Genomic DNA, 13,218 nt, shown 5'->3' with positions numbered 1-13,218 from the left:
TACTTTTTTGGTCAGACAGGATAGCTCGTTTCATTAATCACTTTACAGTTTAAACCATTTGTTTTCTGTGGCAAAACAAGTTTTATAGCACAAACAATATCTCTTTAAAGGGACCAAATTTTCACTTGACGCACTATTGCACTGCATAAAACATTTCTAATATCACTGACAATGCTGATGCCAGAATCTAGACACCTGGCATCTCAATGGTAAGTATGCCGGGGACTGTTATGTGAGAGCTCTATGAAGATGGGATGTTGATATGGGCTACCGATCAGAATCTACTTCTATATTTATTTAGCACCTTCTAGAAAATAATAGAATCTGATTGGTAGCCCATAGCAACATTCCATTTTCTGTTATCAGTAAATAAACCCCGTAGAGTTAGGCCACAGGAGCAATTTGGTTAAGGTTAGGCATTGAGGCGGGGTTTGGTGATGGGTGTAGTTTTCGATTTGTCAGGAGTGAGGGTTTGAGGTAGCTACTAAAAAGTGGGGGTTAGTGTCAGACACTAAGGTAGAAATGTTAAGGTCAGCTGCGGGGTGGGAGTGCTTTTCAGTTGCCTTATGGCATATTTAATTGCTTTTCTGGAATTTTCAGGAGACTTCTGATTTGAATTCTCCTAGCACCCGGGGTGGGGGGCAACACCCTGGGAACCACCAAAGTGGGCACAGTGATGTGATTAACAAGGAATCACAATGATACAGTCCCATCCCCAAAGCAAAATGCTGCAAACTGGCATTATGACTTTTCCTCAACTAATCGGCAACAGATCAGATTACAAAATGTAGCAAGGATGTAAATATGTTTCTCCAGCTACTCTGTGGTTAAGACTCAGTTCAAGGTACTTTCGCGTTGGTATAGATGCCCACTTACTATAGCAATGTTTCCCGGGGTTGGGTTTTGGGATGCTGCACTGTGGACTGTTCTAGTAATGGGGCTGCGGGTTGTATACAGGTAGACTACAAATACCTTACAAGCATGTAGAAAAGAGAGGGGTACACCAACAAGTGTCAATCCAAGCTCAGAATTTTACTAGGATCAATATAGTTATTTGATATAAATAAATGTCATACTGTACTTTGAGTATTTCAATAAATTATATTTTCTTGTTGTTGGTCTAACAGATAATTAATATACCTAATATATATAAAATGACATTAAAACCATAAAACTAAACCTATTATTTCATTATACATAAAAGGGATTGTTTGTCAAAAAAACATGTACATAAAACTATTATACTGTAAATGGATGAGAATAATGAATCCAGAATCAATGGTGGTTTTTAGTAGTGGACTACTTGTACCGGTACATACATACCCAAGGATAGGTGGGAGGGGGAACACAAATGATGACAAACAGTGTGTGTATGAGGAGCTGGCAGTTGTTTTTGGTATTGAGTTTAGTCGTTAAATCTTTGAATGAGTTCTAGTGGAGGTATAGCTGAAATGAGCAAAATATCTTGCCTTGGGCTTGGAGTGGAGTGTCTGCCGACAGACTCCCGTATGCGTTGTCCGTGTGCACTGCAGCTCTTGGCGGGACCAGTAATAATCACATCGACTAGTTTCACCAATGAGATGGCTTCCTCAGGATAGTGGTAGCCATTGATTCTGGATTAATTATTCTAATCCATTTACAGTACTTTATTCAATTTTTATGTACATGTATAATGGATTAATATGTTTGTTTTTTTAAATGGTATATGTATTAGCTATATAAATTATCTGTGAGACCAACTACAATATAAATATAATTTATTTAAATACTCATAGTATGACATTTATTCATGTCTAATAACTATTGATCCTAGTAAAATTTTGAGCGCGGATTGACACGTGTTGGTGTACCCCTCTCTTTTCTACATGTTCCCCAGGGTGCCTGACACTTGTTGGAGGTGTAATGAAGAGATAGGCTCCTTTTTACATATATTGTGGGAATGCAGGCTACTCCACCCTTTCTGGGATCAAGTGGTGTCTATTACTAAGCACATAGTTAGTAACGGGGTTCCTTCTGCTCCCTCATTCTGGCTCCATAATCTGTACCCTGGCCCAGTACAGGACTATAAAAAAATCTTTACGGAAGTTCCTCAATAGTGCTGCTAAAGCGGTGATTCCAGTCCGCTGGCGATCTACTTCCCCTGCCACGATAAAAGACTGGTTTGCCCGAATTGATATGTATATGTCAATTGAGGATCTGAGGGTGGCTCCAGAGTGGAATTAGGAGTTCACAGCTACGTGATATCCGTGGTTGGTCTTCCCGGTTGTATTCAGCCGACACTTACTGTAAATGGCAGATTTGCATATGTACTTTGAGGCTCCACTCGCACTCCCTTCCTATACTCCTCTTCTTCCACTTAAACCTTTGGTATATTTGAAAGTTCCTCTCATGTATCCCCTTTCCCTTCTGCGTACCAAACTATACATATTAAGATAGTTTAGTTTTTCTGGGTATGTTTTATTATGTACGGATGGAGCTGTGGTGAATGGTTGCGCTGAGGCGACTTGCCGGGGCATGGATGCACGAACCTCTTACACGCTCGTGCATCCATTGCCGCGAGTAGGGCACTCAAGCGTCTCTCAAAGACACATGTCTCATTCACACGTCTCTCCCACACTGAGGCTCGCCTGGGGGTGTTCAGATAAGTGCGGCTCTATCTGTAGGCCATGCTCCATTTTAGTTATTCTTTTTTGTACTAAAGAAAAAGGAAACAAATGTGTAATACCACTAGGGTAATTACCAGGCGCTGCACAGGGCTTAATTCAAAACCAGCAGCAGTTAGTTTAAGGGATATTCAGTCCCTATAAAAGAGACAAAAAAGAATAACAAAGGTTTTAACTGCGCTTTTGAGGAAAGATGACCACAGTTGGTATGTTGTAACAATTTATTGATAATACTTGACATGTTAAAAAAAATCACTAAAAACCATACAAAATAATTAAAATGGCATGTAATTGGTGCTGGCCTGATTTTATATATATATATATATATATATATATATATATATATATATATATATATATATATATATATAGACATTGTAGGGGCTCTGCACTCACTAAATTAACTGATAATAAATAGTGGAGATTTGGTTCATGAATTGATCAATGCATTTAAGCCTGCAGCCCCCGTCAAGGGACCCCACCTTTCTGCAGGTCCTAGCACTATCGCTCAATATGGCTACAATACACATAGCTATCACATCGATGTTTGAATCCAGGCATGCTATCTGGTCTAAAGCTCACAGCAGACTGTGCTTTTATAGGTGAGCAGTTACCAACACACCTGTCACTAATCATCTAGGGAACTGGTTAACATAAGCTATGCATTATGGGTTAAAACAGGGTGCATGAGAGAATGTGACCACAATAAGACTAATTAAAAAAATTAATCTAATAAACAATATATACACTAAACATCGGCACTCACCTTTCCTAGTTTTGGGGTGCCCTATGGCTTGTGACCACATTGTTTAAACAGACATTGTAGGGGCTCTGCACACACTAAATTAACTGATAATAAATAGTGGAGATTTGGTTCATGAATTGATCAATGCATTTAAGCCTGCAGCCCCCGTCAAGGGACCCCACCTTTCTGCAGGTCCTAGCACTATCGCTCAATATGGCTACAATACACATAGCTATCACATCGATGTTTGAATCCAGGCATGCTATCTGGTCTAAAGCTCACAGCAGACTGTGCTTTTATGGGTGAGCAGTTACCAACACACCTGTCACTAATCATCTAGGGAACTGGTTAACATAAGCTATGCATTATGGGTTTAAACAGGGTGCATGAGAGAATGTGACCACAATAAGACTAATTAAAAAAATTAATCTAATAAACAATATATACACTAAACATCGGCACTCACCTTTCCTAGTTTTGGGGTGCCCTATGGCTTGTGACCACATTGTTTAAACAGACATTGTAGGGGCTCTGCACACACTAAATTAACTGATAATAAATAGTGGAGATTTGGTTCATGAATTGATCAATGCATTTAAGCCTGCAGCCCCCGTCAAGGGACCCCACCTTTCTGCAGGTCCTAGCTCTATCGCTCAATATGGCTACAATACACATAGCTATCACATCGATGTTTGAATCCAGGCATGCTATCTGGTCTAAAGCTCACAGCAGACTGTGCTTTTATAGGTGAGCAGTTACCAACACACCTGTCACTAAACATCTAGGGAACTTGTGACCACATTGTTTAAACAGACATTGTAGGGGCTCTGCACACACTAAATTAACTGATAATAAATAGTGGAGATTTGGTTCATGAATTGATCAATGCATTTAAGCCTGCAGCCCCCGTCAAGGGACCCCACCTTTCTGCAGGTCCTGAGCGATAGTGCTAGGACCTGCAGAAAGGTGGGGTCCCTTGACGGGGGCTGCAGGCTTAAATGCATTGATCAATTCATGAACCAAATCTCCACTATTTATTATCAGTTAATTTAGTGTGTGCAGAGCCCCTACAATGTCTGTTTAAACAATGTGGTCACAAGCCATAGGGCACCCCAAAACTAGGAAAGGTGAGTGCCGATGTTTAGTGTATATATTTTATATATATATATATATATATATATATATATATATATATATATATATATATATAGCGCTCCACTTTGATAATTAGGTTAGCTTTTTGGGAAATGCACCCCGCTGTTCCTTTAATGCGGGCCCTGTTCCTATTGGACTCCAATGGGTACACACAGTTTGGGGGGGGGGGGGGACAGTCAATGTCACTCACATATCTGGGATGGCTGCCACTGCTGTAGATTGCAATTGAAGTGGTCCCCGTGGTGTTATAGTGCTGTCCTCCGATCCTCTTGGAAAACCCTGTTCTTTCTGGTGTCCTCTTTTTGGGTCCTGGTTCAGGGTCTTTGGATAATTTTGTAATCCGCAAAATGGAGAAGGAGTGGGGGGGGGAGGGCTGTGACTGATGCATTTCGCTGAGTATCTCCCAGCTTTTTCAAAGGTCCTTTGCCTGCCTTTAAGTCGCTTGAAATAGTGACTCAGTAGTTTCCATTATAGTATCCTTGATACTATACTTATATGTTGGGTTTGTGAGACTCAAGTTCATGATATTGCATTTTGTAGCAGTAAACTGTAGATCTTTATGCATTTTTATAGAGTATGAGCAGTAATGTTACTTTCAAGAACATGTACAAATGTAAAAGTATATGAGAAAAATACATTACAGAAAAATGGCATGTAAATACCTGTATTAGCCTATTTAAAAATATTGGATGAACAAAGAAGGAGAATAATGCATCTAAAATAATAGGATGATTCATTGGCAGGAAGTAACAAAATGTTGCTCATGCTGGAATGTCATTTTTTGCCTTAAGTAAAATGTACTTTAAATTGAGACAATTTTCAGCTCTAAATGTACACCTTATGTGCCTGTGATTACTGTCATTTCAACAAAACAGATTGTTGCAGAAAAAGCATGTATGTAAGATTGGGTATTTTTATGGGAAGGTTTTGTTTTGCTTTTTTTATTTAAAATTTAAGCTCATTCTTCTCTGCATTGTCTACCTTTACCAAAAATATTCAGAATCTTACATTTGTTTATACTATTCAATTTTTTTGTCATAATTAGATTTTCCTCATTATATGCACTACCGGTTTCCATGAGTGGATGTGAAATAGAACTCTTCAGTTTAAATGAAAATGAGAAATATTAACAGAAAATGTATAATCTGGCATTTATGTTTAAAATATGATCATGAGTGGTTTTATATAGATATTATAAATAATAACGTTTCTGCTGTTTTCCTGAGGTTCCCACTAAAAATCTCAGCGCTCCTTATCTTTATTTCTCTGGAATGTGACCTTTATGTAGTAACTGTCATTAATGTGAGGAAAAAAATAATGCAGAGCACCAGGCACTGGAACTAAACATAAAATCGCACCAGTTTAACACCCAAAGTAGGACAAGTTTTTCCTTAAATCCAATAATAGAAATATAAACATAAAAAAAAAATGTATTACACTATAATAGTGTAGTAAATTTGAATATAAATCTAAAAAACAATGGTTGAAATATGTTGAATTTCTCAGTTTCCAGATAAAAAACAGTCCATGCAGAATATATTGTATCAATAATTCACATTATGGACGTAGATTTAATGAAGGCAATTCAAACAAAGCAAATTTTTCTTTAACCTCCTACATGTCACTTGGGAAGTTTCAGGTGATGGAATATAGGAAAAATAAAAACCTTGTATAGCACTGTATCCACTTTGATTAAGATATTTAAATATAATAATTAAGTACAACAGATCAGACAGCCACCGGAGATATACCATCTATGTACAAGGTTTGCAGCATTTCCAGGATAACCCAGTCATCTGTATTTCCAATGAAATATCCTGTTGGGTATAAGTTTCTGTTTTTATGAAAATCTTGTATGTGTATCTTTTCACAATGATTGTGTTTTAGATTCAGATTTAATAGGCTATATTACGAGGCTGATTTGATTTTGATGCAGGATATCAAGTTACACACACACAGATGAAGGGGGGCTACAGGGGGTCACACTGGGGTATTAGGGGGGAAAGGTATCTCACACACAGAGGAATATGGATTTCTGGGGTCAACTACTGGAGATGAGGATGGGCGGCATCACAAGGTACAGGAAGTTGCAGGGTGTTCCGGTGAGTGAGACACAAGGAGAAGAGAAGGGGAGGCCGGTGGCAGGGGAATCCAGCCTGGATATGGACTAAACTGCTTCAATTTATGATGGCATTGCCCAGATGGAAGTATAGAGGAGTCCCTCCCATGCACAAGTGGGAGGCAGGCCTGGCATGGAAGCCATCCTGGGTATACATTACAATGTGTACCCAGTGCGATATTGGAAGCAACGGGACCCTCAGGGTACAGTAGCTGGCATTGGCAAGTGCATACCCACTTGCCGATGCCAGGGGTGTGATGAATAAAGGCGGTGCGGTGGGGGGGTGTTTGATAAATATTGTTATTGTGCATATCATTTAAACAAAAAATCATCTAGTGTGTGAGCACCTTCACTCCAGAGTTTTATATGTGGCTAAACTGTCTTTTATTACAAACATTTAATTTCACATTTCTCTGTGACTAATCTTTGTGATATTTATCAAGGTCACCCAGCTATGTAATGCAGTTATGATATTAATTTTTTTTATCTTTGTTTCACAGGTGAAAAACTTGCCTCTCTGAAAGAGCCTGAATGGAACAACTTTGTTGGACAGCTCATCTCCTTACTGGACTCTGCAGAGAAATCAGCGCCACGTGCAAAACTCAACTTACTCTGCTACCTGTGCACAGTGTCTGGACATAGAGATGTGGCCACTAAGCTTATCAACTCACAGATTGTGAGTCAAGTTTTAATATGTATATATTGTTATTAGTGCATTGATTCAAGCAGCCAATTAGTATTTGTTATACCCCTTTTTAAATTAAGTGAAAAACCCAGGATATTGCCAGGGCGACCCGGCCTGGTCTCTGTGTGAAAATTTATACCTGAGTCCAAATTGCCATGCCCTTGACCCTCACCGCTTCCAGGGTTCTGGGACCTTCCTGCATAGCCTGCTTTGTGAATGATGTGACGTTTAATAGACCCAGGTAATATTTGAAAGCTGCTGATTGGCTGTTTATCTGGAGCCGTGCCTCAAGGAAGTTTCTACAATGACATGCACAGCAGACATGGGGTTAGTGTGTAAGGGATTGACCTGGAAATAAGCTGGAAGCAAGATGCATTGTGAAAGAGGTGTAGGTGGATTTGATCTGAAAGTGCTAATTGATGTTTGCTTGGCTTGTAGACCAGGGCCGTCTTAACATTAGTGACGGCCCCTGGGAAAACTAATTCACTGGTAGCGGATTAGTGCAGTAGCTCTCCCACCCCCTGCAGCGCACCATGCTGGAGATGAAGCCCTGGCAGATCATGAAGATTGTGTGGTGCCGGATGGAGGACAGGAACGTCACCGTCCGGCTGAATGGGCTCGGCGGCCAGTCACGTTCTGCATGAGGACAGCGGGCTGGGCTACAAGGATCTGGACTGCCACCTGGACGGTCGGATCCCCACCGCCCGGACCCCGCTGTCTTTCCCATTGGGGTGGGCCCCTAGGTCCCAGGGCCCCTGGGCAACTGTCCATCGTGCCCAATGGGAAAGACGTCTCTGTGTGTAGACTAATACCCAGTTATCTCCCCACTAGTTACTATGCAAGAAATCAAGGTGGTAGGTCTCCTTATAGTACTCCAATAACACAGTTAAATGACTTCAATCAACTGATGATGTCCTCAATATTCAGGGTGCATGACACCTGTAAGATGTAATAGGGTGCAATTATTTTAGGCATCTAAGAATTGCACCAAATCGCACATGTAATAGGGTGTGATTTAAAAAAATAAATAAAATCAATTGCAATTTCTGGTGATTATTTTTAGTAACAATAGTGTAAACTGAGCATTACCAGCCCTGGAATCTTTGAGCTGGTCCTGGTTTGAGAGGTATGGGGGACAAAAGTGCTGGGGTCCCCCCATATTTCAAAAAGCAGCACTGGCTTCTTTCAAAACTACAAGAAGAAAAAAGTGTGTGGGGGGGGGGGGACTTTTATATAAGATGGGTGCTGTGTTGATGGTGTAAAAAAATAAAAGTAATAAAAAAATTGGGTAGTACTGTGGAAGCACAAGTCCCAAGCATGCAGAGACTTTGGGAACCACAAGTACATAAACATTTTTCATAAATGATACTTAAGGAATTACAGGAAAGTCTTGAGTCTGTTTTTGAAGGATTTTAGAGTGGGGGGCCTCTCGAACTGTGCCTGGAAATGTAGAAGGTGCATAAATACTACATAATTTTCTGTGGATCCCAGCTCGACTTTACTCTGCCTTCACGGCACATTCACTTCAGCATGAACTAAAACAATCCGTAGAATATTAGTGATTCTATATGCCCCTCATTACCTTTATTGACTATGGGGCACTAGCAACCAATCAGATTCTATTATCTTCTAGAAGGTGCTAAATAAATAAGAAGTAGATTCTGATTGGTTGCCCATGGCAACATGCAATCATCAGTAGATCTCCCATCTTAGTAAATAAAACCCAGTGACTCAGATCTACAACAATACCTGACTGGACAAAGTTTTTCTTGCTGGGATCTTGACATTTTCAACATTTGTTGGGGTGAATGATGTGGCAAGTGGGGCCCTTAACAATCAGACAAATCTTGCAAACTACAAGCGCTTTAACACTGGATGGCTCATCAACTCTCCTAACCGGCCGCAACTGCAGAATAAATATGTTTCATATTCTGGATATTATATACAAAATGTTGTGTTCTATGGGTATTTTCCACTAGCTACTTTTATGCAATTAGTGTGACCTACATACTGTATACTGTATTTTCTAGTAATCAGCTAGTTTTCCTGGGTGTATGGATAGTAAATATGTGTTTAGTACAAGTTTTGACTTCAGTCTGGCAAAGAATATTTATTTTTAAAGCATTTAGAATTTAAATCACTGTCTTGTTTATATTTCTTTTAACTGTTTTGTAAAACTTTTATATTAAAGCATTACTTTACAGTGATATAACATTGAATTTAAACAATCAAATAGAAATGATGGTACTTGTTTCTTAGCACGGCGCCCCCGATTTTGATCGTATACAATCGCATCGCATGCAATATAGCGGAATGCGATGCATGCGATGCGATCCGATCTTTAATTGTACAAGCACCCTGATGGGTGCTTACAATGTTAAATGCACCCCCATTGTCAACGCCACCCCCACTATCCACGTCGGCGTGGAGTCGATTTTAGATAGTGTGGCGAGCGCAGCGAGCCACCGTGCCCGAAGCGTGGCGAGCAGACACGGATTACTTTACATGTATTCCACGTCCCCATGCTGGGCTCACTGCGCTCGCCACGCTTCGGGCTCGTATTCCGCGCCTCCTCGCGGGCGCGCTGCGCTCACCATGCTTCTGGCTCAGTGGCTCGCTGCGCTCGCCACACTATCTAAGGTCAACTCCACACCGACGTGGATAGACGGGGTATGAAAAGGTCAGGGGATGCGTACCGCCGCTGGTCGCCACGCTTCCGGTTGGCATTGAAAGTGGCGGTGGCGTTGACAATGGGTGTGCATTTAACATTGTAAGCACCCATCAGGGTGCTTGTACAATTAAAAATCGCATTGCATTTGCTGGCATGCAATGCTATGCGATATTTCATTGTACAAGGACTCCTGTTAATTTAACGGGAATATTGCATCGCACGCCACTAAGTACGGTATGCGATGGGCACCGTGCTAGGAAACAAGTACCGAAATTATTGCCTTGATAGAATCTTTGTGACCAGATGTATCATAATATGGAAAATATAACTATTCATATAGCAACTTTTATCGAATCATATCAGACCCACTTTTATGTTCTGATGTAAGTTGGCCCTGAGTAGGGTTTGACTAGTAGCTAGATGTTAACTAGGTGTTAATTTCCGATCCTCTGTCCTTTTATGTTACAGTTTTCATCACTTATACATCAGCTACGAGGAGCACTAAATTGGGACATGTAAGTTATGATTTTTTGTCCTATTTTGTCTGAAATATTTTTGTTGCTTTTAATGTAATTGATAAAATCTGAGGTACATATTTTTCTGCTTCTGTTCGTATAAGATAGAGGAAAAACCGCACAAGAGAAATACAAGTGTAGAATTATGTCACAATCACAAATTATAAAGCACAAATTATACCAGGTACTTTATCACTTCTCCTTTATCACTGCTTCATATATCTACCCCTCCAGGGGCAGATGCATTAACTCTGGTGAAGTGATAAAGCAGAAGGTTATAATGCAGCATCCATTCAGATCCTAACTGTCATTTTCAAAACCCAGCCTGTAACTTGGAAGTTAGGAGCTTATTGTCTGCGGCATTATCACCTGCCACTTTATCACTTCTCCAGGCATAATACACCTGCTCCTCGGTACTTAAGCACCTGTAAGACATATTCCTATTCTCTATTTACTAAACAAGAGATAAATGCAAGGGTTGATAGAGAGATAAACGTCCAGCCAATCAGCTCCTGACTGACTTTTTTCAAAAACAGCCCGTAACATGGCAGTTAGGATGTGATTAGCTGGACGTTTATCTATCTTTATCACCCTTGCATTTATCTCTTGTTAAGGCTTAATACATCTGCTTCAAGGTGCCGTAGCACAGACCATTCTGCCGGCGCCGCTGCCTATCACACGGTGTGACAGGCGCTGGCATCGGCTACCGTTAGTAACACTGTACATTGTACACCAGCAGGGATGCACAGCAGAGAGAGAGCATCTCTAGCACAGCGCCTCCCTGCACAGCATACCCTGCTGAGAGGATAGCAACAGCTCTGCCGGCCACTCTCACTGCACACTCACTAGCAGACAGAGCAGCTGATGGGCAGCTACGTTCAACTTGTTCCCTGGCTTCCCGCTAAGGTGCACATCTCAGATCCCGGCAGAGCGGGGAGGAGGGGTGGCTGGGCACTTTGCATGTACCAGGGCTACAATAATGTAATCTGTGGCACTTCCGCTCAACAGCAGCAGGGGTGGGTTTCTGGGTACTCCGGTTTTACATAGTTTAGTATGCTATACTAAAGGGTTGTGAAATTATTTTTTCTGCTGACTTTCTCCATAATAACTTAACTCTCCCTTTTAAAAATAAATAAATAAATAAAATTTGGGATAATGACACATAATGCTAAAACACTGTTTAAAAGTTGTATGTAAAAATGTTAGAAGACTTTTATCAAGTTTCAATACCCAACAGTAGTGTACTACTAACATTTGCAAGTTATGAAAGCAGCCACATCCCCATTTATTATGCCCAACCAATAAACTCGTCTATCGTTAGCCTGAAACTGTTGGGATTGACTAGACACAGGTCAAAGTTTGGCTTCCCAGAGGCATGGCCTGCTGGATCTGGACAGTCTTTGTCTACTGTACCTTGTATGTTACATGCACTGACAAGGACCCAAAATGCTCTAAAATAAAAATGATGATTATCACCAAAGTTGATATCTATTTAATGCAATAGAAAATAAATTCTGTGTTTGGTGGCATAGAGGGCCCATGTGCTATACTGTATTTATTACCACAGCTGATGTCAGAAGTAATAATCATACAGTAGGTAGCGTATAATTGCATTAGGGCTACAAAACCAATTAGATGATCCATGCAGTGGCTTAACTCCCTGAGGCAATGAATGGATACTTTTGATACCATCACAGGGGGCACACATAGCAGGCACCAGGACCACTGATGCAGAGTCCTGGGAGCCCCAGACTCAGCTGTCCAATGATATTTGAAACTGCAGCCTGCTGCACCCTGATTGGTTGCTGTACAGGCTGCAGGGAGGAAGGACTCACTGGAGGTGGGATCCCTGCCAAACAGCCACAAACTCGGCGATTGCGTGTAGCCTGTGCTGCTGATGGGCGTAATGTGGAGGTGAGCTGTCCAAGCCAGGTGGGTGAGAGGTGGGGGCACAACTATTAATACTCTGCGTACATCTTATGAACTTGCATCCCTGGTTCATGACAACAATGCATTTTACTCTCTGAAAATGTAGGTGCATGCACAGTGTATCACCTAAAGCACATGTCTTCAACCTGTGGCCCTCCAGATGTTGTAGAACTACATGTCCCAGGCATGCCCTGACAGTTTTGGCATGCTCTCATAGGAAAAAATGTGGCAATGCATGTTGGAACATGTAGTTTTACAACATCTGGAGGGCCACAGGTTGAAGACCCATGACCTAAAGTATTTCCATGCTCTTACCTGTAGCCAGGGCATTATGATTGTGTGCTAATGGTTTCATGGTTACATTTTTAAGCAGATTTACATTTTTGTCCATAAAGTCAGTCTTTCTTCTTCCTGGTAGTTTGCATGGTTTTAAACTATAAAGTTAAATTGAGTATGTCAGGTTATTGCTTAGGAGGCTCTGCTGAACCTGACCTTGATTAAATGTAATTATAATGGTTATTTTCATCCATGCAGACGTGCAAAGGTGGTGAGGGTCATTGGCTTGTTGGCTGCACACACTACAGAACTTGAGGAAAATGTGCCTGTCATAGAGGTAAGTTGTACTCATAAAATGTACTTTATAATTAAAGACCAAAACTGTTTTTCCAGTAGAATAAGTATTAGTGAAGAGACAATTAGAAACTTGCTGTATGGTGCTTATTTCATATCATGTCTG

General features: G+C 40.8%; 1 protein-coding gene across 1 annotated transcript in view; it reads left to right on the top strand.

Annotated features, from left to right (window-relative positions):
- Positions 1-13,218, top strand: part of ULK4 (unc-51 like kinase 4) — a 704,158-nt gene that overhangs the window by 61,335 nt on the left and 629,605 nt on the right. Inside the window, exons 15-17 of the mRNA XM_083188569.1 lie at positions 7,183-7,358; positions 10,507-10,553; positions 13,017-13,095. Of these exons, the coding sequence (XP_083044695.1) occupies positions 7,183-7,358; positions 10,507-10,553; positions 13,017-13,095 (302 nt within the window). The remainder of the gene's footprint in view (positions 1-7,182; positions 7,359-10,506; positions 10,554-13,016; positions 13,096-13,218) is intronic.

Source organism: Crinia signifera, chromosome 5, assembly GCF_055691185.1.
Source record: "Crinia signifera chromosome 5, ASM5569118v1, whole genome shotgun sequence".
Lineage (NCBI taxonomy): Eukaryota > Metazoa > Chordata > Amphibia > Anura > Myobatrachidae > Crinia > Crinia signifera.
The sequence above is the reverse complement of the archived record's forward strand: the minus strand, read 5'-3'. Positions and strand labels throughout refer to the sequence as shown.